The 27,919-nt window shown below is 41.3% G+C and overlaps 3 protein-coding genes across 5 annotated transcripts; 1 reads left to right on the top strand and 2 right to left on the bottom strand.

Annotated features, from left to right (window-relative positions):
- Nucleotides 1-2,420: 2,420 nt before the first annotated feature.
- LOC115681822 (inactive leucine-rich repeat receptor-like serine/threonine-protein kinase At1g60630) lies at nt 2,421-4,496 on the bottom strand. Its single transcript, XM_030605896.2, has 2 exons — nt 3,110-4,496; nt 2,421-2,995 (listed from the first exon to the last, which is right to left on the bottom strand). Exons 1-2 carry the CDS (start codon nt 4,452-4,454, stop codon nt 2,421-2,423), a joined length of 1,920 nt encoding a protein of 639 aa, XP_030461756.1. The 5' UTR covers nt 4,455-4,496.
- Nucleotides 4,497-7,363: 2,867 nt separating this feature from the next.
- LOC115681840 (uncharacterized) lies at nt 7,364-12,842 on the top strand. 2 transcript variants are annotated; one of them, XM_030605924.2, is made up of 6 exons: nt 7,364-7,469; nt 8,951-9,240; nt 10,071-10,205; nt 10,740-10,796; nt 10,958-11,092; nt 11,273-12,842. In XM_030605924.2, exons 1-6 carry the CDS (start codon nt 7,445-7,447, stop codon nt 11,336-11,338), a joined length of 708 nt encoding a protein of 235 aa, XP_030461784.1. In that variant the 5' UTR covers nt 7,364-7,444; the 3' UTR covers nt 11,339-12,842. The 2 variants fall into 2 exon arrangements, with proteins under 2 accessions (XP_030461784.1, XP_056164838.1); XM_056308863.1 differs by lacking the exon at nt 7,364-7,469 and adding an exon at nt 7,520-8,161.
- LOC115681839 (uncharacterized) lies at nt 12,507-20,185 on the bottom strand. Of its 2 annotated transcripts, XM_030605923.2 has the most exons (9): nt 19,954-20,185; nt 18,803-19,014; nt 17,674-17,773; nt 16,562-16,627; nt 15,397-15,511; nt 14,488-14,570; nt 13,585-13,646; nt 13,009-13,060; nt 12,507-12,927 (listed from the first exon to the last, which is right to left on the bottom strand). In XM_030605923.2, exons 2-9 carry the CDS (start codon nt 19,000-19,002, stop codon nt 12,880-12,882), a joined length of 726 nt encoding a protein of 241 aa, XP_030461783.1. In that variant the 5' UTR covers nt 19,003-19,014; nt 19,954-20,185; the 3' UTR covers nt 12,507-12,879. The 2 variants fall into 2 exon arrangements, with proteins under 2 accessions (XP_030461783.1, XP_030461781.1); XM_030605921.2 differs by having other exon boundaries at nt 12,507-13,060.
- Nucleotides 20,186-27,919: the final 7,734 nt, after the last annotated feature.

The raw sequence follows: 27,919 nt of genomic DNA on the forward strand, positions 1-27,919 counted from the left end.
GCGACCGAAACGGACCCAGAAACCCACCCAGCTCGATCGCGAATCCCGACGCCCGAAGAACCCCACGGCTGCCGCAGATTCCTCCGACCCGCCCCTCCCCTCCCCGCCCCCGGCTCGGCGAAGCTCGAAGCACCCAGAAGCGATTCCGCCGCCAAAATCAAGAATTGATCGGAGCAGCCGCCGCTCGCTCGGCGAGGGGAAAAATCGGAGCTTGCCCAATTGGGTCGGCTCCTCTTCACACCATCTTCGATCGAGAACGCGGAATTTGCGAGCAAAGCGAGCAGAAAAATCAGAGCGCACAGAATCAAGAGCGCAGGAGAGAGGAGAGAGAAAGGGGGAGCAATAAGAGAACGTTAAACTTTTTTGGGCCTCAACTTTCCGACAGAGCCCTAATTGGTTGCTCGTCCTTTTTTCTCTCGCTTAAAAAAAAGGAAAATTTTTTTTGAAATAAATATAATCAATCTCTCGTTTTCTCTTTTTTTTTTCGGGGGGTTGAGAAATAAATATGATCAGTTTGAAAAAAAAAACCGGCTCTTTTATCTCGCCTTCATGCGCAAGAAAATAAAAATAAGATCAATTTTATGCCCCGGATAACGTATTCCTCGTAGCTCCTCGTTCGATTCTACGGCACGGCATTGCCGTAGCAGGTCGCCCTCCCCCGACACCGGTTTAAATATATACATGTGACGATGAGAAGAAAGTTAGGGGAAAGCCAACCGAACTCTCGCGCGGCGTCGTCGTCACCGTATTTTGCTGCTGCTGCTGCTGCTTTTGGGGTGGTGCTGCCCAAGGGGATGGACATTTCTCTCTATTTCTTATTCCATTTTTTCCCTCCCCTTTTCCCTCGCCCGCGCTATTTTTCTCCCCTCCTCTTTATTGGAATATGCCTCGGATTTTTCGACGGATTAGATAAATCGGCGGTCGATGCCAAAATAGAAGAAGAGGAGAGAGACAGAGAGGGAGAGAATTTCTTTCGGTTTTTTTCTTCTTTTTGCGCAAATTTTGTGGATAAGTTATTCGATTTTGGGAGCAAAAGAGAACTAATATATAATTGGAGGAGGAGGGAGTGAGTGGCTCCTCTCCTCTCCTCTCCTCTCCTCTCTCATCTTGGAATTCAGCAACAGTGCGAATCCCCCACGAGGGGAAAGAGGGAAGAGAGGGCATTTGATGCCCGATCATTGTGGACTCTCCACCTTGGGTTTCCTTTTCTGTCACCTTTCTTTCTCTTTTCCCCCCGCCACCCATTTGGTGTGTTCCTTTCTTTGGTTGATGCCACACCCCCCCCTCCCTCCTTTTGTTTTTTTTTCTTTTTTGTTAAACTTCCCCTATTGTTGGATTCATGCCGTGCATGCACCCAAGCTCAGGGTGCTGTGGTTTGAAAAATAAGGTCTGTGATTCCTTTTTCGGGGAGGATTTCGGATAAGGGCCCGAAGTGGCCAGGTTGCCTCGCGTAAGGACCTGAGGTGGACCTTGTTTCGAATAAGGGCACGAAGCTGGCCAGATTGTCCAAAATATAGACTTTTGGCCACTCGGCCGGCCAACAGCCAACATGTGACTATTTTGGCCGTCGGAGAATGGGTATTTTAGTCCAAAAAAAATTCTAAATATATATTTTTGATTTTTTTGATTTTTTTTTTTACTTTCCTTATCTTTTTTTCTTTTCTCCCTCTTCACTCCCCCCGGCCATCGCCGCGTCTCGTCGATGGCCGGCGGAGATTGCCGGTCACAAGCAAGGGCCGCCTTCGCCGGCGTTGGGCAAGGGTCTCCCTTGCCTCGACGGGCGAGAGCCGCCCTCGCCGACGCCGAGCGAAGGTCGCCTCGCCTGGGTTGGGCGAGCAAGGGCGACACTTGCCAGATCTGGCGAGGGTAACTCTTGCCCTCACCTGAGTCCAATCGACGAGGCCCGGTAATGGCTAGCGGAGGGAACAAGGAGAAAGAAAAAGAAAGAAACAGAATAAGGAAAAAAGAAAAGAAAAAAAAAAGTAAAGGACGAAATGCCATTTGGCCGCACGAGGTCGGATTCTTATTTGAGACTGATATAGTCACTTTATGCTCAATTTCAGATCATGATTTGGAATTTTCCTTTTTTATTTTGTACAATTTTACATGTAGAACATAGAGGCAATCTAGAGTTTTTGTGAGAATTTAATTGGAAATGCGAAAATTATGTATTTGTAAGTTTGAGAATTTGGCTTTTCGGAAGCAAGAACGCCCCCGATTGATCAAAAGATGCTTTGCTAGCTATAGCATGTCGCGCGATGTAATTCTGAGCGTGCAATCTCGGCGGCTAAATTCGATTACATTGAAGTTGCCATCTTGTAAATTCTTCGCAATGGAGTACCGAGCGAGCTGCGTAAGCAAGAACCGCATCTTCACGAAAGTATTTCGGTCGATTGACGAAGCATGTCGGAAATGCTAGCCTACGGCTGGTCGCTGCGGCCGGAGGACGCTTCGGATCCCGTCCTCGAGTCTCGGATCATCTTCAGGACTTCCCCCATCGAAGGCCGGTTGTTGGGAGCGGGGGAGAGGCAAGCCATCACGATGCTCAAGAGCGTCTCGAGCTTTTCCTCGTACACGCCCCTGCCTAGATTGGAATCGCCCGTGTTCTCCATTTCTTCTTCACCGATCGACCGAACCCACCCCGGCAAATCGGACCCGTGTTCCTGGAACGGCGTTTTGCCCGTCAGGAGCTCCAGCAGCAGGATGCCAAAGCTGTAGACGTCCGCTTCCTGTGTGATTGGGTTGCGTATGTCTCGGCATTCGGGAGCTCTGTAGAATAGTGAAACGGTGCTCGGCTCTTCAGGAGAATTCGGATCCTGGAATGAGGAGAGACCATAATCCGCCAGGCATGCCTCGAAGTCGGGACCGAGCAACACATTGGAAGATTTCAAGTTTCCATGGGTTATACCGTGGTCCTGGTGGATGTAGAGAAGCGCGGTGGCCACGTCTTCGGCTATTTTGAGGCACGCCGTCCAGTGAAGAGGCTTTTCACCTCCTGAAGTCCCCGATGATCCTGCAGAGAATAGGATGGATGCTCAAGTAGATGCATTGCATACGAATCTAGTCGCTGTTTTATCTACCAGAACCAGGACGAGAAAATGAGAGAAACCGAGCGTACCGCGAATCAGCGCGAAGAGGCTGCCGTAAGGATAATAATCGTAGACGAGAAGGCGTTCCTCTTTGGCCTGGAAATAGGCCCGCAGCGGCACCAAGTTCGGGTGCCTGAGTCGCCCGAGCACGTCCATTCTTCTCCTGAAGTCGTCCATGCTCGGATAGTTAGCGTTCTTCAGCCTCTTGACGGCTGCTGTATACTCCGAGTTGATCTCCACCCTGAAAGTAGTCCCCACCGTGCTTCTTCCAAGCATGTCCGCCGATGCGTCCAACAAGTCCTTTATGCTGTAGCTCATCCTCTGATCACCTGCTCCTAAGAACACCAGACCCCCGGCCTCCAGCTCTTCGCCTCCCAACGCAGGCCCGCCTTGTATCCCACCATTAGTGCCTCTGTTTCTACTCGGCTCTTCCTCGCTTTCTGCTGCTTCACTCACGCCCTCTTTGCCTCTTGCCTCCCCCAAAGCTTTGCTCTCGCCACGACTTTTCGAGACCATCCATGAGCCGAAAATGATTATGAGCAGCACTAGTCCACCTACCGTCCCTAAAACGATCTTCATTGGCTTTGCTCTTCTACCCGACCCATTAGAGCTCGGCGCAATAGGAGGGTACGCAGGACTAATTGAAGGCCCCAGTAACACGCTGCTGTTGCACGCCACATGGACTTGTTCACCGCAGAGATTTATATTGCCCGAGAACGATGAAGCATTGAATCTCATCAGGGTAGGAGTCGCGGGAATTGAACCGGATAGTCGATTGTTAGACACGTTAAAGAACGCGAGACCGGCTTGGTAGAATGGAGGGATGGTCCCAGTAAATAAGTTGTCCTGCAAATAGAGAGTGTGGAGCCGACCCAATCGGAGAAAAGACTCCAGTATAGTCCCGGAAAGTCGATTACCGGCCAAGACTATCACTTTCAAGAGGTTCAGCTCCGAAAGGGAGCTCGGGATCTCGCCGGTGAAACTGTTATCGTTGAGATAGAGAGATCTGAGATTGACGAGGCCAGAGAGACCGGGGATTCGGCCTGATATGGAGTTGCCTTTGAAGCTAAGCACGCGCAATTGGCCTAACTGGTTGAGGATGTCGTCATTTAAAGTGCCGCTCAAATCCAAATGCTCAAGCACAAGCTTGGTGACTCTCCCATTGATGCACTCTTTGACTCCTTGCCATTGGCACACCCCACTTCCTTGCCAATTCAAGGAATTCAGCGGATCAATCTCTGATTTGAGAGCAAGAAGCGGTTCTGCATCGCCTGATCTAACCAGATTAACCCGTGAAATGAAGAGAACTGATAGCACTAGAAGGAAGCGCCTTGAAACCACATACCCTCCCGAATTCAACGACATCTCGAAAGCAACCGAGCAGAGATCACGGTCACATTTGCATCAGCCAACTGCACTCATTTAGGATCAAATACAAGTCCTAAGATTATTGTGGTGCCACCCTCTAATTTGCGGCTGTGCGGAGCGCAACATTATGGCCAGTTTCATGCAGAATGACGTAAATGAAGCTACATGAGTCGCCTTCATTACCCTTTTTGCAGACTCGACCCCACCATGATGAAAAACCCAAAAGCAGATTCGAGACAGTTAAGCACCTCTTTGAATTCACCAGCAGACCAGCACTTCACAACTATGGATCTCGGGAAGAACTCTTGAAGCAAAACAGTGAAGTCGAAAGCAGACAAAATTGCAAAGCCATGGCATTTGATTAGAATGCAGTTACGGAGAACGAAAATTCTGTACCGGTGGGAGAAGATTTTTTCCTCTCCTCCTCCACGTCTTGCATATCCCTGAAGCTGTGCACTACCTTCTCATTACCAAGAATAGATCGGGCGAGAGATAACGGGGAGGCCGGGCATCAGGAGGATGACATATGAACACAGGTTGCAGTCCTGTAGCAACTAGGAATGCCATGCCTGTCATCAAATCCATATCTAGCCGAGTTATTAGCCTAACATAAACATGGAGTATGGTAACCTAACTTGATACACTTTCCTTAGAAGTCGAATCTTTTGACTTTCGTTGTTGCAAATCTGCTTAACCTGGGAATGTAATCAAATGTTTGCCATCATGAGCCCTTCAAATTAGTGTCCTTCCGTCCTACATACATGCCACCACTTGGGGAATCAACTGAGGTGTGTTGACATGTATAGAATACATGGATTGAGCTCGGTCATATCAATAGAATTTCTTTTAAAAAAAAAAAAAGCAAACTTCTCGAGTGAGCGAGCGAGAGACAGAGGTTCTAAACATACTGAGTCGTGACACCAACTCAGATTTAATATGGCAACGAAAGACAGAATCAGCTGTAGAGCGATCACACCATCATCCCATCACATCCGTCGAGAAGCGAACCGATCGTTTCGTTCTCTGCATTCGGCGCGCGGTGTCGGTTTTTCGACGAGAATCTCCGGAAACAGGAAGCTGAGGGGAAACTGACGGGCGCCCACGAACGAACTGAAGTTGGTGGGCAGTCTCTTCACCCTCCGTCTTCCTCCTCGCACCCCCCATGGCCGGCGTGATGATAATGGAGGTTGACCAGCACACGTTCGGTGGGAGTCAAAGGCAGTGTGCACCCACGACTTCTTTCTCTTCCCTTTTCGGCCGGCCGGAGAGATTTTTGCGGGCCGTGTCACGTCTTCTCCGCCGCCTCCAAGCGAGGATACCGGTGGCGACCGCCGTGGCGGGCGGGCGGCCGGCCGAGGGGGTCGCCTCCCCTCTTGAATGATTCGTATCTACCTATGTATACTCTTCACATCATCATATATTTGGGGGGGTGAAAAATTGTTTCATTATCTCTTAATATAGTATTGTCAATGTTCATCTTCTAAATCCGCTTTTGCTCCTTGCTTTTTTACTTTAGAACTCAACCAACCTTCGCATCTTGCATATTTTTCTTGAGTGGCCTAAGGAAATGTACTTTTATTTAGTTTGGTGCTCGCTATGGCTTTAATTTTGATGTTAAAATACTGAGGGTAGAGATCTGAGTTCCGAGCTCACGAAATACCTTGCGAGCCTCGTGAATTGTAAATTAGTGATTGATAGTTCTTTATATTCTTTTATTCGAAAGTTTGTGTATCTTCTCTAATTTTGAAATAGTGTTTGGTTCTTTAAAAATTGCCATTTTTTTTCGGAGTTTGATGCTTGAGCGTAAAATTTCTAGAAATAACAAAGTTCTTCTACGAAAAAAGCGTTACTCCAAAAACCCTGATCCTACACTCGAATTTAAAAAGTCAGCTCGTCTATAAAATCGTCTTATTGAGTGCAGTGCTAGACTACAAATGAGTATACAACTAGATAGATCGTATTCGATATCTAATAGCAGTCCGCCACGTTAATTAACAAATTAATTTTATAGACCGATCATAGTAAAATGGTATTTCTCTTCTTGAGTTATTTCAAAGACTAAAAATAAAGAACAAGAAAAGAAGAAAAGTTAATATCACAAAAACGCTTTAAATTATGTTCAATTGACACAATTATCCGAACTTTCTTTTGTATCATTAAAAATTTTAAACTTGTCTATTCTGACACAAATATCCTAAACTTTTTGGTGTGTCATAAAAAAACCCCAAACTTATACCAGTGTGACAAATACCCCCGGATAAAACTGAAATATAGGGTATATATATCACACATGTATAAGTTTGGATTTTCAGGTATTTAAATCACAGCGTGCAAGTTTAGAGTAAAATTTAAGGTATTTGTGTTTAGCATAGCTTGAAATTTCTTGTGGTATTTGTCCGAAACTGAAATAAAGAGTATATATGTCACGTATGTATAAGTTTGGATTTTCGGGTTTTTATGTCGCGGTGAGTGAGATTAGAGTTTAAAATTTTAAGGTATTTGTGTTTAGGGATGGTTTGAAATTTTCCGTGGTATTTATTCGAAGAAAGGAAAAAGGGGAGAAGGGATAAAGAGGAGCTGAAATGCCCGAAACGCACTAGCCACGCAAGAAAGAACTCACAAGTGGCCAAGAAAACCGTATATACCGCTAAATAAACATACAGGAGAATTGTTGCTCTGTCTCTCTGTCTCTGTCTCTGTCTCTGTGGACTCTGGAGTATCCACTTGCAGAGAAGAAACTGCTCCACACATCTCCCCTTCTCTCCCTTCCACGTCTCCCTCTCTCTCTCTGGGCTTCTTCCCAAGCAGAAGCTTCAGAAAGCTATCAGTGGCCAACCACTACCCAGCTGACTCTTCACGGACGATACCCACTTCGTAAACTCTCTCTCTCTCTCTGTCTCTCTTTCTTTCGAGCATCTTTTCTGAACTGGGGTCGTTAGAATTCGATCGTGCAAGTTGGAGAAATTGGAAAGGTTGTTGACAAGCGGATGCCCGAGTGGGAATATCTTTGTGGTACAATGACGTCGTCCTCTGTTTTTTTTTATTCCTATTCCTCTGTGGAGACTCTGAAGTAAACAGAGAGTGCTTTTGGGGGGCCTCCGTTTCAACCCGAATAGCGATTTTTAGATTATGAAATGAATACGTGAAAGTTGAAGGGAAGAGAAAGTGGAACGTTGAGCTTGCTTTTGAGTTAATGAGACTTGGTACCTGGCATGGCTAATTGGCTAAGAAAGCAAGTTTCCAGCACTTAAACCCATATGGATCGGAAGCTTCATAGTTTATGTGCTTGCTCAACCGCTTTGCTAGTGCAAAAATACATCCATGTCGGTTGGATCAGTCGCCGAGTGTATACCCACTGTTGGGAAGTGTATGTCCATGCCTTCTCGATTTAGTTTACCCTGATTGCGGAGGGCTGTCTTTGAGTTGGCCTTTTTGCTATTCGAAGTGACCTATTGCAGTTCTATAAGTACGCAAGTAATCTTGGCTGTGTTCATCTTTGATCACTTCGTTCTGCTGTAGTAATCTATTTGGCCAATGACCACAGTTGGTCATCGTCCTTTCATGATGCTTGGTTTTACTTTTTTTGACATGACTGGTAAAGAGGACGGAATTTCACCATAGGACAGCACACGTTATTATCATCTTGGATGCAATTCTGAAGTATAAAGCTCACATACATATGGCCAGTAACAAGATCTGTTGGGGTAATTCTTAGCTAAGAAAGAAGGGAGAGAGGAGTTTGTACTAAGCTCACATGCATGTTTCTGAAAGAAAGAAGATTCTAGGATAATAGGAACAAACTGTACTTAAGTAAGAAAGCTTCAGTAATGTGGTTCCAGAGTTTCTGGCAATCAAAGGAAATCTACAACCGTTTAAAACTCAAGGTTGTGTTTTATCCATCCAAAGGAGCATGCCATTGGAGTATTTGACAATAGTACTGAGCTCTAATGCAGGTTTATGCCCCAGTGGGATAAATAGTTTACAGTTTTACATCTTATCTTCGTTGAGTGATATCAGGATTCTAGGGTTTTTAGTCTTTTTTTTTGTCATGTTCAATTTGTTTAGACATTTGCCTCTTTTTAGAAAAGTACAGGCTTTGAGAGTTTTTGTCTGCAACACTTTGTGTGTGTCGCATCGGTCTGGTTGTGTTCTAGTTCTACTTCTCTTAGTCCATTGCAGCTGCATCAACTTCAGGAGAGATGGCCAACGAAGAAAATATGTCAACTTCAGTAGACTATGCAAATGCATCTACCTAGCAGGATTTTGTTTCCCTCTTCATTTTGTATGTTGAAAAGTTGGTTTATCGATTCTAAACTCTTAGTTCAGATTCTTCACAATATCTCCAAAGCACTTGATTAAATTTTTTCCTCTTGAAAAACATTAGATATGATTTGTTGATTTGTGAAATTATCGTTACATAAAATAAAGAAAAAAGGAAATAGTCATTCCGTTAGCTACGTGGTAATTTTTAATCCATGTTTTTTGTGATATAGAGGATATGACAAGTCTCTTGCCATGCCATCATTGTAATTGGTCTCAGAGGATCCCAGAGTTCTCTTTTAAAGGAAAATGCAAGAAGGTTCCGCGTTTAGGGTATTCTGGCTCATATTTTTCCCCAAATGGAAGCATGTTTTTCCTTGCTCAACAGCCTTCAGTAGAACCCAGTCCATGCTCGAGAAGACATGGGCCAGTCTATTCCAGTTCAGTGGGTGATGGGATGGACTCAGAGAACTCTGAAGATGAACCTAACGGTGAAAGTTCTACCAATGATGACCAAGGAGAGGTAATCTTATTTTCCTGTACTTAACTATGTATGTTTCATCAATTGCCAGACCATCCTTTAGCCAGTGATGCTAGTTTTCCAATTCAATATTTTGGTTGTTACTGGTTTTAGTAAAAAAATATACAATATTAATTATCAAGGATTTAGTACTCTGGGGATTCAACATTTTATGAGACTTTGAGTATTGCAAAAGAAACATCAAGTGCAGCAATTTTCACCCATTTTAGTAATATTTGGCTACTGACAGAGGAATGAAAGATGAAAGAGCAATTAGTTTGTCTTTGTCTCTTGTTTTGGACTTTCGGCTTAGTCAGCTGTTTTGTTTCCTGTGTTCTGCATCTTCAAGGACTGCAAGTCTACATTTTGAAAATTGCTAAAATCATCATTAATTTAATTATGATTCATTATCTATGGAGTGAACTGGCAAGCAAAAGAAATTGACTGCGCTTACTGACAAGCAAAAGAAGTTGATTCCTTCATCTTCAATTATGAGCCTTTCATGCTCCTCATCTGTTTCTTGGATGGCATCGATAACATGAAGATAAATCTTAATTATGTTTAAGATTTCACTTCTCTCTCCATCACGTCCTTTCACTCTAAGAGCCTGCTATTAGAGACTGTTGGCTCTCAAGTAGGGAAAGAACATCTCATCTCCTCTTTTTCTTTTGTCCACTTTTCCTGGATTTTTTCTATTGCCTTTTCGAATATAGGAGAAAGGTTCATTTGCCAAGTATGACTTGGTATAATTTCAATTCTTAACCCTGTAAATGTAGGGTTGTGCTGCAAGAATCTTATGGTTAGCATCTGTGCTACTGTTTTTGATATTTCAGGTAAGTGATGAATCGCTCAGAGAGGAGCTTGAAAGGATTGTTGGCATGGATGATTCCACCTTTAGCGGCATAGATCTTGCCACACTTATTAGAAACAAATATGGGAGGTCATACGACATTCAGCTTATAAAGAAGGTATATTCTTGTGCTCGAGTTGCTCTATTATTCCAATTTCGGTGTCCTTTGACTCAACAAAACTTTTTAGGCCTTTTGTGTTCATGCCTTTCTGAGCGGTTCAGAATGGAAGACCTTTGTGTTTAACTGTAGAGCTTCAAACATAAGGTAGAATCCATATGAGACTATTATCTATCATGCTTAAGGTTTCCACTCTTTTGTTTTGACTCCGATAAGCAGTCAATTACACGGTTGATTCACCTCTCGACTTCTTAGAGATTATATCTTGCTTCTCTTACTTGATTCTGAACACCCATCTCTTTCAAGAGCTTTGGTAGTCCGGAAGACTGGTATTTCTGAGCTTTTTCTTAGAAAAGAATCTGGCACAGAATCACTGTTTATATGTCTGAGAATGTGTCAACTGAAAGTCTAATCTGCTGGCACATTTTCTTTAGGTACTCTCGTCTAGCAATTTCTCTTTGCACTGGATTAACTGGGTTGTCTATACTGATCTTCCGGCACTTCAGTTATGATTATAAATGCTATACATTACAGGAATTTATGGGAAGAAATCTTCTGGCACTCAATGTCATGTGGAAGTACCTTGAACAGGTCAGTGGATGGTTGACCCGCATTTTTCGGTTTCCTGGTAGTATCCAGTTACGCTTTTAGAAAGAAATGATGAAATTTAAGGATATTGCTATATCAGTTTTGGGATGAAAATCCTTTCTGAACCTTCTGTTCGATGTGCCTTTCTGCTTTTTTCCCCCAAGAGATCCTTTCCGCTAACTGAAGAGGAGTATATACTGAGGCTCGATGACGTGGCGAACACATTAAGATGCTGGGGAGCTGTCTCACACATTAGAAACAGCCTAGCAAAGTCAAAAGAGCGTCCAAGAATAGGAAAGGTAAAGATACGATCCAGCACTTGGCAAAATGTCCACAGAAGTTGTCATTTGCCAACTTGCATGCACTTGATGGAATGTTCTTTCAATTAATTTTTGCTTTGAGGCATAGAGAGGGTACGGTATGATTAGGACTGTTGAATGTATATTGATTGATTGCAACAAATGATGCTTTTGTCGCAGGCAGTTAGCATTTTCATAGATATGGACGAGTCTGGTGGCCGTGCCAATGAATGGATATACAAGTAGGTTGTAATTGAGTAGTGCAATCAGTCGAAGAGAAGAGGAAATAGATTGTGATGGGGAAGTAAGGATTTATCACCATGGTCAATGTGCCCCAACATATGAGAAGACACGAGGCCTTTCAATGCGGAGCAGGGCATACCCTTTTGTTGTTTTGATGTGCATAATGCTCTGTTCAGGTGGTATTTCTGTAGGTAGTCTCTCGTGGACGACAATGGCTTCCAATTGTCCCGTCTCTCTCTCTCTCGTGCGCGTGCACACGTATTCTTTTGTTCACTTGTCATAAATGCACATACATACCTGACACTACTTTTGGATTGTAGCTAGTTGTTTGTTTACTTTGAGGTTCATTTTGACAAATGGTAACTATAAGATGGTGAGTCCCATATTAGTTGAGACTAGTCTGCTTGCATTCTGAGTTGTTTTACACTACCATATCGAAAGGCGCAAGTTCTATTAAGCATAGAGGACACGTCTTCAGAATTTCGGAAGGCGTATTTCGATTTCCTATTTAAAGGGCCAAATTTCAGCACATTATCAGTGCAAAACATGAGCTTGTGCGGAAGGCTAGCCAACGCGACAGTTCTCAACTCTTCAAATCTAACAATAGAGAGACAACATTGCGCTGATCTAGCTTTGCAATGCCGATACCGTTGCAGAATACCAAATTAGGGCCTGTTTTGTAGCTTGTCTACTTTGGTGACAGAATCTACGATACCTTCGGTTCCTTCTGTGCGGCCGAGGTATACCGAGAAATCAAGAAAGTTACCGTGCCTCTTTCAGTTGATCTTATGCAACAGTACGGATATTAGGGCAATATAATATTGTGTGGCTGCAATTGATTAATCCCAATTTCAGAAGATTTGCCGAGAATTTTCAGATTGCTTCCCAAGGCCTTAGGGTATACGATGTTGGATTGGGCGCAGGCAAGCCCCTTCACCAGGCTGCATTAAGGCTTAACTCCAATACGGCATAGCCAATACATAAAACTTTGCACTCGGGAGGTTACTTGGGAAAGGAGTGACTCGACCTCGCCTGCTTGGGCTAAGCACAGTGCTGCTAAATCACCAGCAGATGGTGAAGCCTGAGGTAGCGATAATGGCAATGAAGATGCCTGCCGCTCTCCCTGATCATGCCTCAGAAAGCCTTCAAGGGGAGATCCAAAGGGAGATCATAGAAAGAACTATCAATCGAAATTTATTCAATTCCTGTAGTCCTACATACGACGAAAAGAGTTGGACTTTACCACCTACCCAAAGCGACTGTGACAACGAGAATTCTAGAGAGTACTAGATTGTTTCAAAGACAAATTCCCGAAATCCAAAACCAAAAGTAACTAACGAACTGCTTATTGTTCCAGCCATTCCCTAAACCTTAAACCACCTCTATTTTGACATGTACAGCATCAACTATCCAATAAAAAAGAAGGAAAAAAAAAACGACTCTGCACAAACTGAAGCAATGGAGTTACTAATGACATCTATCAATTTGGGAAAGACGGCTCCACTTAGTTGACAATTTGCCTCCTCCCAGATGGTTGATATCGATTAACGAATCAACCCTTGAAGTAGGAATCTCTCGGCACCGTTCCAAAGCTATAAGAGGCAAACAAAGGATCAGGACTGCGGTGGAAGTGCTGTTCGGGGTAGAATCGTATTAGCTAGCTCTTCATTCACCTTAACAGGGAGTGGTGGCATCTGCTTCATTATGTCCAGCTGGTTACTCAAACTGCAATTCATAAAATACAAGATCCATCAATTTTAACAGGGGCTAAAAATATACAAATGATATGTCATACTTTCTTTTACCTTGTTAGGCTCTATGATTGAAACATATAATGTAGGTGGTCTCGCATGAACGAGACATGTAAGCAAAATTACAGCATCTGCCTAGAAATGGACATAATATGCTGTAGTCCATGATTCTATAGCTTTAGATTACTTCCTTCAGGAATGAATTAAAATGAGAGTTGTGAATGAAGTGACATCATATAGAGATCATCTCAAAGTGAAAAGGAAAAGAAAAGCACAATTTGTCTACAAATTAATGCTGTCAAATAATGTGAAATTTATCGACATCATACTGATTAATCAACAATAATTTCACAGCATCATGTAAGGCACCATCACTGACATATGCTGGTGATAGCCATAGCTATTTATATTGCCACTTGATATCTGTCAATAGACGATGCCTCAAGTGCCACAAAAGAACAGATAAAACAATCAAAACCTATAATATACACAACTCACTCGTTCATGACTTTGTCTATGTTTTCACGAGCTTGGCAAAAAAGACCAATGTTGTCATGAATCTGAAAGAAAAGAATTCCAAGAGTTAGTTCAACGTTCCACTGATTCCTTGATTAAAGAGAACAGCATAAGAAAAGCAATAATTGCAGACCAGAGCAACATCTTACGTGCTCTCTATATAATATTAAGCACTTCAATTTTGCATTACGTCTAACAACCATTATAAAATGTAGTCAATTGGAAATGGTGCTAGAAGATAATGCAGAATAAAAGTTGTAAAACATTAAGTGACAGCACAGAGCTGATGCAAGATTGCTTTTTCAGATAAAAAAAGCGAGATCCATGCATCACTGATCCTCCCCAATATACTGTGTATGACTATGAAGTGACACGAGTGATTCATGGTAAGTTAATTTATTCTTTTCCTGTAGCTCAAGAATAAATGAGACATCTCTAAACATCACGAACCAGCTCATGTAAGTATTTCTGATACAAAAAACAAAGTAAAAGAGCATTAGGAAACAATTTGCTTTAATTCAACCAGAATCTGGGTATCGCACAGTTGTCAATTGGAACTGGACATGAACCATCTGGTTACTCAACTGTGTTCACACATGCACACAGAAGAAAGGAAAAAGAGAGGAATATTAAATGGCCATGAATGCACATCATCCATAGGCTTAGAAATAAAATGCATGCTAAACACTGCCAAAAATGACACCGAATATTCAATACAGGCACCAAGTGAAAATATCAAAATCTAAATCAAGAGTGTTTACTAAGCCAAAGCTGAAAATAGAAACAAAACTGCAAATGGGAGTGTAGCTATGAAGTTTGGTCCACACTGTTATACACTTTCATATCCAAAAATTGTCTGAACCAATAATGACAAAAGTGCTTCACCTTTAATGTTGCGAAATTTGCAGATATCTGATTAAAGGCTTGTACATTCTGCTCAAGAAGGTCTGCAGTAGGACCAGCAATTGCTGCACAGCATGTGACAATTTTTCAGCATAAAAATTGCATCATTAACACAAAATTAACAGATAAAAGTTTCTTCAATTCAATGACTGCACATAGAATGAAACAATTTTGTAGTTGACACAATCATAAAGACAAATGAAGAAAATTCATTAGCACGTACCAAACAACTAAATGCACACAGCATAATAAAATAATGCATTTTGAAGCTGGATAATTTCCAGACAAGTAAGGTGCATTGTCAAGCTTGCAAAAAGCAGCAGCCAACAAAGGCCCTTTTTCAATTTAGGGAAAAAAATCATGTGGAGATGTCAGTTGGTAATTAAATTTATTTCATACTTCAAATTCAACCTACAATGGAAACAGATGGGAGGTGAAACTTCAATAGCTAAAGATGCTTCCTGGACAGTTATTCGACATCGAGTGAACTTCTGACACTGCTTTGTTTTGTGTACTAACCGAAAGGTATACATAATCTCTGCTATGTCATGGTACTCAAAGCCAAAACTCCCTAAGCTCAAGTACTTTGCAAACTCTGGAAAAAGCTGAAAACTATAAAATGTCCCATTCATCTTAGATGTATCAGGTAAATGACATTAAAGTTTGTCAAGAAATTCTACCAGTCAAAACACACTTTTCAGATCAAGAAGCTAAATCAGATTAGTCCTAGCAAAAACATCAAGTTATTTCAATAAAGAAAGACCCAAAACCTCTCTATCACAGATCATGAAATCCGCAGAGGACTGTCGATATACATTCAAGTTTGGCAAATGCCAAAAACCTAAGCTTCAAAATATAACTTCAGACTTCTTCAAGCCAAAAGTCACTAACCTTTATATGGAATGCCATCATCATTGTCCATAGGAATCACTGGTGGCATATATGGAGCAACATTAGGCCGGGCAGCAAACTGAGAAGACTTTGATGAAGGATCGGCTACCCTTTCCTGTGGAGAAAATCAACATGATATTCCAGAGAAGTTTGTCAATAAGGTGGTGTAAAACTACAGCAGACACAACAATATCAATTGAAAGTAACGATGCACAAGAAACATATTAGCCTACAACTCAAGAGATAGATAAGAATGTACAACTCCAGGAAACAGTTTCACATCTTCAGAGCTGCCCTAAACAAACAAAAATGTCACATCAAAGAAGTTTCCGAGTGTAGATGTAAGTACCATATTCTATTAAAGTCCTTAAACCATAATTGGATTCACCAAAAAAAGAAGAAAAGCATTTAGCCTAAATTCTTTCCAAAACTTCGTTTGTCTGCAGGCAAAAGGTTGAAGTACAGTTCATGCAACCAAGTATAAAATACTTTGGTCTATAAGCCCCCCTACACGGAAGTTCAATTCAACAATAGAAGGGTCAAGTGTGCAAGTGCTCATCAACGTTTCTATGGAGCACTTGCACACTTGACCCTTCTACATGTATGTACTTGGAACAATGAGTACATAAGTGTGGTAACTATGAGCTACTAGCACAACCGAGTTCCTCAGCATAAAAATATCAAAGTTCACAAGAATTTCTGTTTCAAGACCATCAATCACTATAGAGTACATGAAATGTCTGATCCGAATTCAAAAACTGAGAACAAAGATTTCACAGTGCAGATTACAGCTATCACATAATCTTACAACAACTAATCATGATTGAACTTGTGCCATTGTAGGAGACAGATGAACAGATTCTAATCTTCCTGTCATGTTTCAAAGGACAGCTTTACACTTTCCCAACATTTTCAAAGTCAAAAGCACAAGCCAATCAACGAAGGTCGGGCTCAGGCTTCTGATTTGGGCCCTTACCATTTATGGGCAACCCTCCAGCCAGCCACAGAGCGACTTGGTATAATTTCTAGTGGAAAATACAGAGACCAGGGGGGATGGAAAATACAAAACTACACCACCTTGCAAAATCGTACCTTAGGAAAAGGTCTTACATATTATCAAAACTAAAACATCAAACTGGAAATGAGATAATGCAATGAAACAAACCTTTTTATCCTTGCTTTTCCTATTTAGGTTATGCTCCTCTTTCCGTCTCTTGCTGCTCTCCTTTTTCTAGACAGAAAAAAAAAAAACAAAGAGAGTATAGGACACATGACAAAAGATAAAACATAGTAAGAGCAAAAGTGCTGTCCAAGCCGCTATCAGCAAATCTCAAAACCCTTGTACTATCCAACTTATTATTTCAATAATCCAGTTTACTGCATGCTCTCTTGAAATCAGAACAATAGAGACAAATAAAATGTGCTCAACCATACACTAAAGGCCAAAATCAGCCATGGATTTTGTCTGAGACATAGCGTAATATAACTTAACAATTTATCTGAGAGTCACAACACATTCACCAGCAAGACAAAATAAACTGTCACCTCACAACCCGAAACATCATATCACGATAAAAGTAGGTCTCTGTACAAAAACGGATGTACTTAAGTCTAGTTTCCAACTCTTCATACTTTAATTTGTAACAGAAAGAAGCACAACTTAAATAAGCACATCAAATTTAACCTGCTTTACCTTTCCGCTGAGAAGACCATTGAAAAATCCGACCCCGTAATGAAATTCTTTAAATAATTTTTATGTTCCAGTGAACTAATTACCTTGCAAATTTGATCTGCAAATATACCTTGGAACCTAAAGAAGACAAATTATTGGGAGAGAAAACCTTTAACTGAAACATGGTTCATATCTGATCGAATTGTCTGGTAAAATCAAAAAGTTTAATTCTGTACTGCAAGTAGATATGCCAACAGAGATGACAATAAAACCAGAGAAGCAATGGTCCACCCGAGTCAGATTCTCAAGGCTTTTCTAAAGAAAAGGGTAAGACATTATGTCATCCTTTTCACATTTAGGCAAAGAAAAAAGCATGGACAAATAGGAAGAATTGACCTAAGGACAGGTTTTTCATTTTTATTTAAATCACAAAAGCATATTATGGCCTTCACTATGCCAGTTTTATGCAATATTGCAGCTATGCGTGAAAGAAAGGATAGAAGAAATAACTAAGTTTTGTTGTTGGCCTCAAGATAACTACTAATAGGAGGAGCATTACCCTATGGAAAAGAACGGCTGCAGAAGCAAAGGACATGAAAGCTTACCGACATCCATCGGCAACGCAATGCCACATCCCTAACTGTTTTATTTTGCAGCTGTAGAGCTATCTTTGCATAGCAAATCACCTTATTTTCCGAGCCAAATCTGCAGACATGACACCACATTGCTAATGTTATTCATGCATGAAAAGGAATATAACAGTTGAACAAATGAAATTGTCATTATCACGATAATAGGGTAAACATTCCTCATATGCTTGTGGCAAGGGTAAGGTTCCCCACAGAAAGATTAGAATTACAGGCTTTACGGCTGAATTTGATGTCACTATGACTTAACTCGGCTAGATCAAAACAACATGAAGTAACTTGGTATCAAGAGCTTCTAAGTCTCCTGAAGCTTCATTTAATTTTCTTCTTAAGATAGGTAACTATAATTTAAAACACATGAAATTTTCTAAGCTGTCTGTCACCCACTTGTTTTCTATGGAGAACGCAATGCAGATGAGAGATATGATGGCTCACTTAATGCAGAAATAACACTTCTTAATTCTAAAGACTCCTTGCCTGATAAATATATGCTGTTTCTGTCTCTTTATCTAGTCTAAGGAATGAACTGAACAAGTGGCTTATTCAAGCCTGCAGCCACAGTTTTTCTTGGGGATTTATCTCCCCTTTCTCCTCCCTATCGCCTCTCTCTCTCTCTCTCTCAAAATTAGTAAATCTGTTATATCTGGTAAACAATCAGCAAAAAGTACTTAAACGGGTACAAATTGGGTAATAACAAATTTAAACAGATCATCAAGTCCCAAAAAACTTTTTAGAAACATCAATGAGGTAGATGTCCCGATGGAAAAATGAAAAAAGCTATAGACCAAACTTGGAAAGTATCATCAGTCTTTCTATTACCCATGCGACCCTAAATGAACCTATTTTTGTTTGCTCAAAAAATGGGGCAGGAGAAGCGAACAATGTGACAACTTCCTTTAAATGCTATAATGAGGGTCTCACAACTACTGCACGATGTTGGTATTATATGAACTTGCTACATTATATAACTCCCCCTGCTGGTAGAAGTCAAATTCCATAGTATGAATGCATCTGTCTATAACCTGAAATGAAGTCACACAAACATCACCTAACCAAAGGAAAAGAGATATAAAAAATAGGGTCTTACTGAGCAAGGCCTTCTTCAAGTGCAGCCTGCTCATCTGTGGTCCAGTCCATGGAGATTCCAGGATTGTGCTTCATTGCAGTTGTCGTGCCTGAACTCTCCGGCGCCGCCGTCACTGCCGCCGCCGCTGCGATATTCCCGTTGCCATTGAAATTCGACGAAGCATGGGCTGGTTCTTGATGGTTCCCTTGCGGGTTCGCCATCAATTTCACGATCTAATTCAACACAAGATACAACTCAATCAAAGATACGGCTTAATTAATATCCATCGCAGAGATAAGGAAAGGAGATAACTCTAGCAAGGCACAATCCGAGTGATTGATGCTTAATCCGCCTCAAGTTTACTTTTTTCCTGCGTCCAAGACCGTCTTTTTTTATCTGGAAATATCGGCATCTTTTTGGTAAACACAAGATACATCACAATCAAAGCTAAGGTTTAATTAATATCCATCGCGCAGATACGGAAAGGAGATAACTCTAGCAAGGCACAATTCGCGCGATTCACGCTTAATCCGCCTCGAATTTACTTTTTTTCCCACTGTCCAAGACCATCTCTTATTGTCTGGAAATATCGGCACCGTTTTTGGTCAACACAAAAATACATTAAAATCAAAGAAAAGGCTTAATTTATATTCATCGCGAGCTATGGAAAGGAGATAACTCCAGCAAGGCATAATCCGAGAGATTGACACTTCCGCCTCAAGTTTACCTTTTTCGCGGCATCCAAGACCATCTTTTTTGGTCCGGAGACATCAGCATCTTTTTTTTTAATCAACACAAGACACATCTCAATCAAAGCTAAGGCGTAATTCACATCCATCGCAGAGCCAAGGAAAGGACACGACTCTAGCAAAGGCACAACCCGCGGGATTGACGCTCAATCCGCCCCCAAAGTTTACTCTTTTCCCGGCGTCCAAGACCCATCTTTCTCAATCACAACCAATCGGCGTCAAGAACTTAGGCTCATGGGGACGGCCGCGCCCGCCGCGACCCAGAATCGCCCGCCCCAATCCCGACCCCCCACCTCCGCGGCGCGGAACCCCGCACCCCCCACCCCCGCCGCTGCCGGCTCCGCCCGTTCGCGATTCCCGCCGACCACAAAACAAGAACGGCGGAACTCGGGGAAAAGAAAAAAACCCGGCCGAGCACAGTACCTGAGGAGCGCCGGGCGAGCAGCCGGAATCCGGAAACCGCCAATGCGCAAGCGGGAGCGGGAGCGCGATCGAGATCGAACGGGCGCTCCGATCGGGAGGAAGCCCCGCTCTCTCCGATCGATGGGAACGAAATCGGAACGACCCTCTCGGGAGGAAACCCTAAAGTAGCAAATCGAAGCCTTGGATTCCTTCTTCTTCGAGGACGGAATAATGGAATATCGCGGGTACCTGTTTTCTTTTTCCTTTTTTTCCCCTTTTATACTTTTTCGCCAAAAATATATTTAATATCCCTTAAAAAAAATCCCTCCAAACAGTAGAAAGAGCCCTACGAATAGATCCAGTAGTAGTACTCTTTATGTATAAATAATTGCATAAATACCCAGTTCCGCAAATCTAAGGTCAGAGATAGATTCGTTTGTTTGGCGAAAAATTAATAATCTAAGCTCAAATGCATAAAATGTTATTTATTATCGTCGGTAATTAATGTTTACATGATTTTGTTGGTAACGGGAGTACCGGCCCTTAACTAATTTTTCTATCCGACACGGGTGATTATTTTTTTAATTAATTTTTTTGGCGAAATAAATAGGCCCCTTTTTTTCGGGGCTAAAAAAAAAAGAAGTAGGCCCCTTTGGTTGTCTAAAAGAAATAACTTTTGGTAGGTGCGGTCCGTTGTAAAAGCTACCGAGCATCAATAATTCGATGGGCTACAAGATTCTCAACCAATTAATTAACAAGTAGCTCCTTTTGCTCGCAAATTCTCTAGGATAAATTACGTTTTGGTCTATGTGGTATTGGAGGAACTCGACTTTGGTCTTATGCTTTATCTGGGGTACAAATTGGAATTTAATGCTGCTCTGCCGCGACAATTTAAGTGCTTCTGTCGAATTTCCGTTCGGAGTTCGCCGGGAAGTGCTGGGTCGACGCACCGCCTGTATCGACATGTGGGCCCTGCGTGTTATGAACCTCTGCGTGACAAATTTCGGCTGTGGTTTTCGTACTTTTACGATCCATCAATTTTAGTCCATGTACTTTACATGCTTAATACCGTGAAAAATCCCAAGCTAGTATACATGTGATAAATTTATCCCAAACTATTTTTTTGATCACCAAAAACCCTAAACTTGTACATTTATGACAAATTTGTCCATGTGATCTTGGAGGAACTCGGCTTCGATCTTATTTTATTTGGTTGCAAATTGGAATCTAATATTACTCTAACACGATAATTTAAGTGCTATCGTCGAATTTCCGTTCGAAATTCGCCGAAGAGTGCTGAGTCGACACCACCTATATTGACATGTGGGCCCTACGTGTATGAACCTTTATCACAAATTGCAATTGTGGTTTTCGTACCTTTAGCGGTCCATCAATTTTAGTCCATGTACTTTATTTTACCGACAAGACTAATCCCCAGTTTATTTTTTGGGATAATAATACAAACAGCCCCTGAACTTAGATTAATGTATAATGTGGTCCCTGAACTTTAGCCTAATGTTCAATGTGATCGTTGAACTTTTAATTTGTTCAAAACAGTTCCTGAACTTTTGCTACGTGTTCAATTTAGTCCCTGATATTGAATTAATAGAAGGACTGCAATGAATATTTTCACATAGTTCAGAAATCAAATTGAACATGTATAAAAAATTCATGGACCATATTTCACAAATTAAAAGTTCATGAACCTCATTACATATTGGGTTGAAGTTCAATGATCACATTGCGTATTTGGCCAAAGTTCAGAGATTATTCGTGTCATTTTTCCTTTATTTTTCCAATGAGAACTTAATTATTTTCCTCACGTTTTCCATCCAAAACCATATGAAACGTGGCGGTCAATTAGTGGTTCCTAGGTTTGCAAGTATACCCGATTAGACTAACAGCCCATACTTCACTATGCATAACAACCACATCCTGATTTTCAATCCACAGTCGTATTGACATACTTAGGGCTAGTTTCATAAAAACATGCCAAACTTTTAAATCTTCTAATCACAATTCTAACTCACTATCCAATAGGCGAATTGGTATGGATAGTTTATTAAAATAGTCATGTTTTTTCTACTACAATTTATATCATTCCATCAAATTTTCTATCAGAAATTTGTCGGGAATTGCTGAGGGCAGCACCGGTTTTCGACACGTGGCTCCTACACGTACAAGCGTCTAAATAAAAGTTACAATTAATCCGCACACATTTTGTAATGCTCAAATTTTAGTCCTGTATTCTTTTTATAACGATTTTAGTCCCCACAGCTCTATTGATGATATTTGAAATATCACTCTTACATTTCCATGACAAGTAACCCATGATACATATGTGCATATATCTTTAAAATTAATACCGGTACCTTCATTAGTAACACATGAATGAACTTTTTCTTAAACCACTTAATAATCTAGAGTTGAGATCAATACTTGATATTAATAGCCTCCCCGATACACGAATAAGCTTATTATTATCGAGATCCAAAGTGAATTCCCCCAATAATTACAGGACAGAAAATGTAATTGCCCCAACTTTTTAGGCTTCATTTGTTTCGCGGAAAATGAATATTTTGAAAAATATTTTTCTAAAAATCATTGCTTGTATCTCTTAAAATAATTAGTCATGAAAAATGTTTTCACTATCGACAAAAATTTATGTCTATATATTTTTTGTGAAAGATGAAAATATTTTCCGTTTATTCATGGTGTGAGCGATGCAAGTAATCATTTTTAAGAAAATGATTTTAAATTATTCATTTTTCATGAAACAAACTTGACCTTAATTAGACACAAAATGGGGCAAGCCCTTAAATTACTCAATAATTGTTCGCAGTACACTAGTACTTATTGGATCTCTTATAGGGAAAGGGACTAAAAATATCCTCCAAAGTCAATTTTTACAAAGGTCATTGCCCTAGTCTAATCAAAGTTTAGTCATTCCATAGCAACATTAAGAATCTCTGGTGATTTTTTTTTTACCAATTCAATTGGGTACATTGATTATAAGTCAAACGTGTAATTTCACACTTTCTAGAGCTCAAAGTTCGCGTCAAAATCTCGGGAGAATTATCTAAAATTGGCCAGACGGATTAAATTGGCAAATCATCAAAAGTTTACGACTAAGTTGGCCAAATTCAAAAATCTATGATTGAATTAACCTCCATATAATAGATTTAAGATTTTTTTGGATAATTATCCTTTACCAATAGTATAGCGATGGTTCATTGAAAAGGAATCATTTTAATATCACAATATTCATTTCTTGAAGACTCTAATTTAACAAGGTTGTCATTTTCAACGCAAAGGTATTTCGGTCAAGAATTAGCCTTGCTTGGATTAGCCGCATAAAACTGTATTGTTGCCGCATGGATCGTGCAAAAAAGGAGCTCTGAACACACAAGTGATTTTGTGTCGTGAGTTCTACATCCGAATCGAGTTGTTTTTCTTTGTAGATACCGTGGTTTGGGTGTAATTTATGGCTGAGAAATGCTCGAGTGTGTGAGCGATGTAATTCTTCGATTTATTAGTGGACTAATTACGATCGACTCTCTCCTAAGAGTAGATACCGACCCTCGGACCAAGACACGTAAATCTCACGTGTTCTTTATTATCCCTCGTTTATTTCTTCGGTGATTAAGTGTTGATTTATCGAACAATCACGAGGCTCGAAATCATATAGCCATGGAGACGAGTCCTTGGCACAACAAAAGCTGTTCAGGAGGTGACTCATTGCAAGAGTTGGTCAAGTGTTCAAATCTTATAGTAATATCGTCCATTCTCCTCCATCAAGAGCCAGATTTGGCTCACTGTTGTGCTTATCCATCCGTGAATAGGAGAATTTTCCGGTGACAGAGTCGTCCTGCGTCCGGTGAGGGTACAAACAGATCAATTATGTACACTCCCATATGGACATATGCTCTCACGGGCTGGATCTCATGATGTGCGTTCACTCCAATCAGGCAAACTTCTCTATCAAGATGATCTGTAAGTAAATAAGATATGCAGAGAAAGTTGCAATTTCTTTCTTATTCTTCATCGCATACGCGCTATGGCACGTATGCTATGGCGAGGCATGACAGAGTTAAAGGTTCAGAGAGGTAAAAACGAAGGAACAATAATCTGCAGCCAAGAAAGGAATAGTAGATTTTCATGACTATTCTCTGCTAGAACTTCAGGACATGTATAGAGTAATGAGCTTCCTGTCAAGATATCTGTTTTTCTTCATTCTAAGAACTATTTTACTAAAAAGTTCCACATGTAATTACAAGAATATGGATTACTTGTAGATTGTAAGACCATACAATTTTCACACACACTTTATCTAGGACAATGAAGTGAGGATTCATTTCTTCTTGCCTCTTCCTTTCTTATTGTGCTTACCTTTGGACTTGCAATTGCGCTTGTTCTTGTTCCTGTTCCTGTTTTCCACACCACCAGTCTGGGAAAAAGAAGAAGATGAAGCCTGCTCGTCCTTCTTCACTTCACTGGATTTTTGAGCTTCCACAACTTCGCCCTTCTCTTCCTCATTCGCTAAGCCCATTGCTCGTCCCGGCAATGACGACGTGTTTGCACCATCCAAATGCACAACTGGTGCTGCACCCTTGGCAGATGAAGAGGAATCCTTGGAAACTTCGGTCACATCTTGCAACTTGCAAGAGCTCACAGCGCTTCCATCTTTGGGGAATAAAACTTTCATAATGTCTTCCTTGCATTTGTTCGACTTCATGTCCAAAATGATGGCATGGGGACAAAAGAAATTTGAATGAGCTGCAGTAGAATTGATAATTACAAGGGGATCAACTTTTTTGAATGCTTCAGCGAAAACACCGACTGAAATTCTCTGTAAGTTCCGCTTCTGCCAATGTGAAAGAATACGATGGAAATCTGGAGGTAATTGCCCAGAAATCCAACTATTACCCAGCAAAACAATGGGAAAATCTGGACTGATGCCAAAATTCAAGTGAAGCGAACAAACCAACAGAACCAACTTCAAGACCAACAGCGGGTAGTACATCGTCACATTTAGGTTCGATCTTTTGATCCAGTCTATGGTTTCACCTTTGTTGCAAAGAAGCTGCTGGATAGTGCTAGTAACAAACCCCAATGATGGGCTCCAAGCAATTTTCCAGGTTGAAAGTAAAGCTAGGCTTTGCTAAACCTTCATAGCAGATAAGCCATTCAACTAGAGAAGACTTGGTTGCGTAAAACTGCCCTTTGGAGCAAGATAATAAATTCAAAAGTCGTTCCAAGAGATACAGGAAGCAAACCGGAGTGATGTAGTCTCTTTCAATCCTCCAATTGTGTTGAGAGGAAAAACTGAACTGAATGCTTGATTAGGTCTACGTGACCCCAAGCTATCTATTTATAATAAAGCCAAAACGGCCAAAATTACAATATTACCCTTATTGCTGCAATATATAGAATAATAAAGGAAATAGACAAATATGCCCCTATTAGCCAAGTACTCTCAACACTCCCCCTCAAGTTGGAGCATAGATATCACACATGCCCAACTTGACTAAAACAAGATGAAATGATTTACTCCCCAATCCTTTAGTCAGCACATCAGCAAGTTGATCACCAGACTGAACAAAGGGCATACAAATTAAATCACTCTCCAACTTCTCTTTGATAAAGTGCCTGTCAATCTTCACATGTTTTGTACGGTCATGCTGATGGATCTTATGTGGGCCGCCCATGTTGGGAAAGATCGGTCCATGATCTATCATGCCGGCCCATCATCCATTGAGGGATTACTTGCGGATAAGGCGGTTACGGATAAAGTAGTAACTGCTAAGGGCAGTTTAAATTGAACTGGGAGATATTCAGAAGAGATGTGATTGTGTATCTGAAAATCTTCTCTGTAGAACGTAGTTCTAAAAAGTCTCCCAAAGTGCAAACAAAGTTCCGCTTCGCAGAGGAATCCGCCAAGAACTCTGAAGCCTGCAAGTGGTGCATTTAATCTGTGGCAAAAGAGGTATGTTCGTTCATGTAATATACTTCAAACGATCGGTGATTCAAGTATGAAAATGGGCACGTTTTTCCGCAAATTTTGTATTATGTTTAGGAATTCCCCAGGACAAAGAAGAAGGGGCTTTGTTCAACAATTCAAGTATTGTTCTCTTTCTCGAGGCTGTGATAAGTGCATTTAATCTGTGGTAAAAGAGGTATGTTCATTTCACGTAATATACTTCGAACGATCGGTGATTCAAGCGTAGAATGGGCACGTTTTTCCGCAATTTTTGTATTATGTTTTAGGAATCTGTTTCCTTCATTGGTATCAGAGCATGTGTTCTTGTTTCCTGATCGTTGCTAGTGTGCATAACACGGAATATTGGCCGGAATTCGTGAAACGGCGCCGACGAACGCTCGGGTACGAAAAACCGACACCCGGCCGTACTGTTCGAGGTCGTTTCTCGATTTCCGTGAGTCAAAATTATTTTTTGAAGGCGTAGGTTCGTAGTACTCGTCGAAACGAGCATTTTGATGGGTGGCACGCCGCCGGGAGGAGCCGCACGCGCCCACACGCGCCGCCGCAAGTGGCGGTCTCGCCGGCACGTGCCTGGCACGTGCGTGGCGGTTCCTCCCCGCGCGCGTGCACCGCACGCGCCATGAGGGCGTGTGCGGCGTGGCTGACGTCACGCTGACATCAGCCACGCGGTTGCCCAACCCGGTTGATTTGGACTCGGCCCGGAAGCCCGATCCGACCCGTGACCCGACCCATGTGACCCGTTGACTTGACCCGGTCATCCGTTTTACCGTTGACCTGCGTTGACCTTCGTTGACCGGTGTTGACCGGCGTTGACTTCGTTGACCATCGTTGACCGGAGTTGACCGTCGTTGACCGGCGTTGACCACAAAAAAAAAAATTTGCGTGGAAGCTTGAATTGGAGCGTTTTTTCGGTGGCAATATGTGCATATTGGAATGTCTATTGTGATGTTCAATGGATTATATGTTAATCCTTTATTGTTCTGCATTTGTTGCAGGAACAAAGGCGTACCATTGACACACACCGATAGTCGTGAGGATGGATGAACAAATGAATACTCTTGCGAAATTAAAAGCTGATTTAGCTGCCTATCGGTGGGATGGATGTCACATGGATATGCACATTATGAAGGTTAACAAGATAATACGGGATATCATCTCGAATGGATACCATATGTTGGATTCAGAAAAGATTGATGCCCTAAGAACCACTCTTCCGTATGAGTGGAAAATGCTGATTGATGATTTGTGGAAGGGTCCGGAGATAATATTTTTTGAGGATGGTGGATGGGATGACGGGGGTGATCCATGGATTCCAGAATACAAATAGTTTGCTGTGGATTTTCTAAAGGAATTCATAAGGATTGGGGCGAAGAAGACGTCAACTCTTGGGATGAACTCATCCTGGCGCAAAATAAATGCGCCATGGGGAAAACCCAAGGGATTTCCGATGGTCTTTTCATGGCTAACCGATACGACCATCGATCTTTCAAAGGGTTTTGACAATGAAGTTTTTCTTAAGTCTTTTCCTAATTCTTACGATAGTTAGGAATCGTTGACTCCTATGTTATTTTAGTTCGGTTTAAGATATCCTAGGTGGATATTTCTGTTCACGTTGATGTTCATGTTTCTTTTCTATGCTAGTTTCTTTCCTAATGTAAATAGTACTTAGTGATTGAATGTTGATGGATATTTATTATTGTGAATAGTTTATGGTACTATTTTATTATAATATTTGTCTTATTAATATTATCTGGTAGAGTGGGAGTTCTAAAAGTTTTAGTAACTTTAAAGAACGTAATTTTACTTTAATGATTACATTAACGGTAATTTCACATTAGGATTTTTGATGATGATTGGGAACATAGTGAACTTTCGAATCTAAAGCCTATGTGAAATTATCCATTAATATAATCAGTTTTTGTAAAATTGATGCATAAATGAATGGCATTAATAATTCGTGCGTATATATCTGAAATGTTCAGATAC

This window comes from Syzygium oleosum, unplaced genomic scaffold (genome assembly GCF_021117445.2).
Source record: "Syzygium oleosum isolate NSW1041296 unplaced genomic scaffold, Sole_v2.1 Sole_v2.02, whole genome shotgun sequence".
In the NCBI taxonomy this organism is placed as follows: Eukaryota; Viridiplantae; Streptophyta; class Magnoliopsida; order Myrtales; family Myrtaceae; genus Syzygium; species Syzygium oleosum.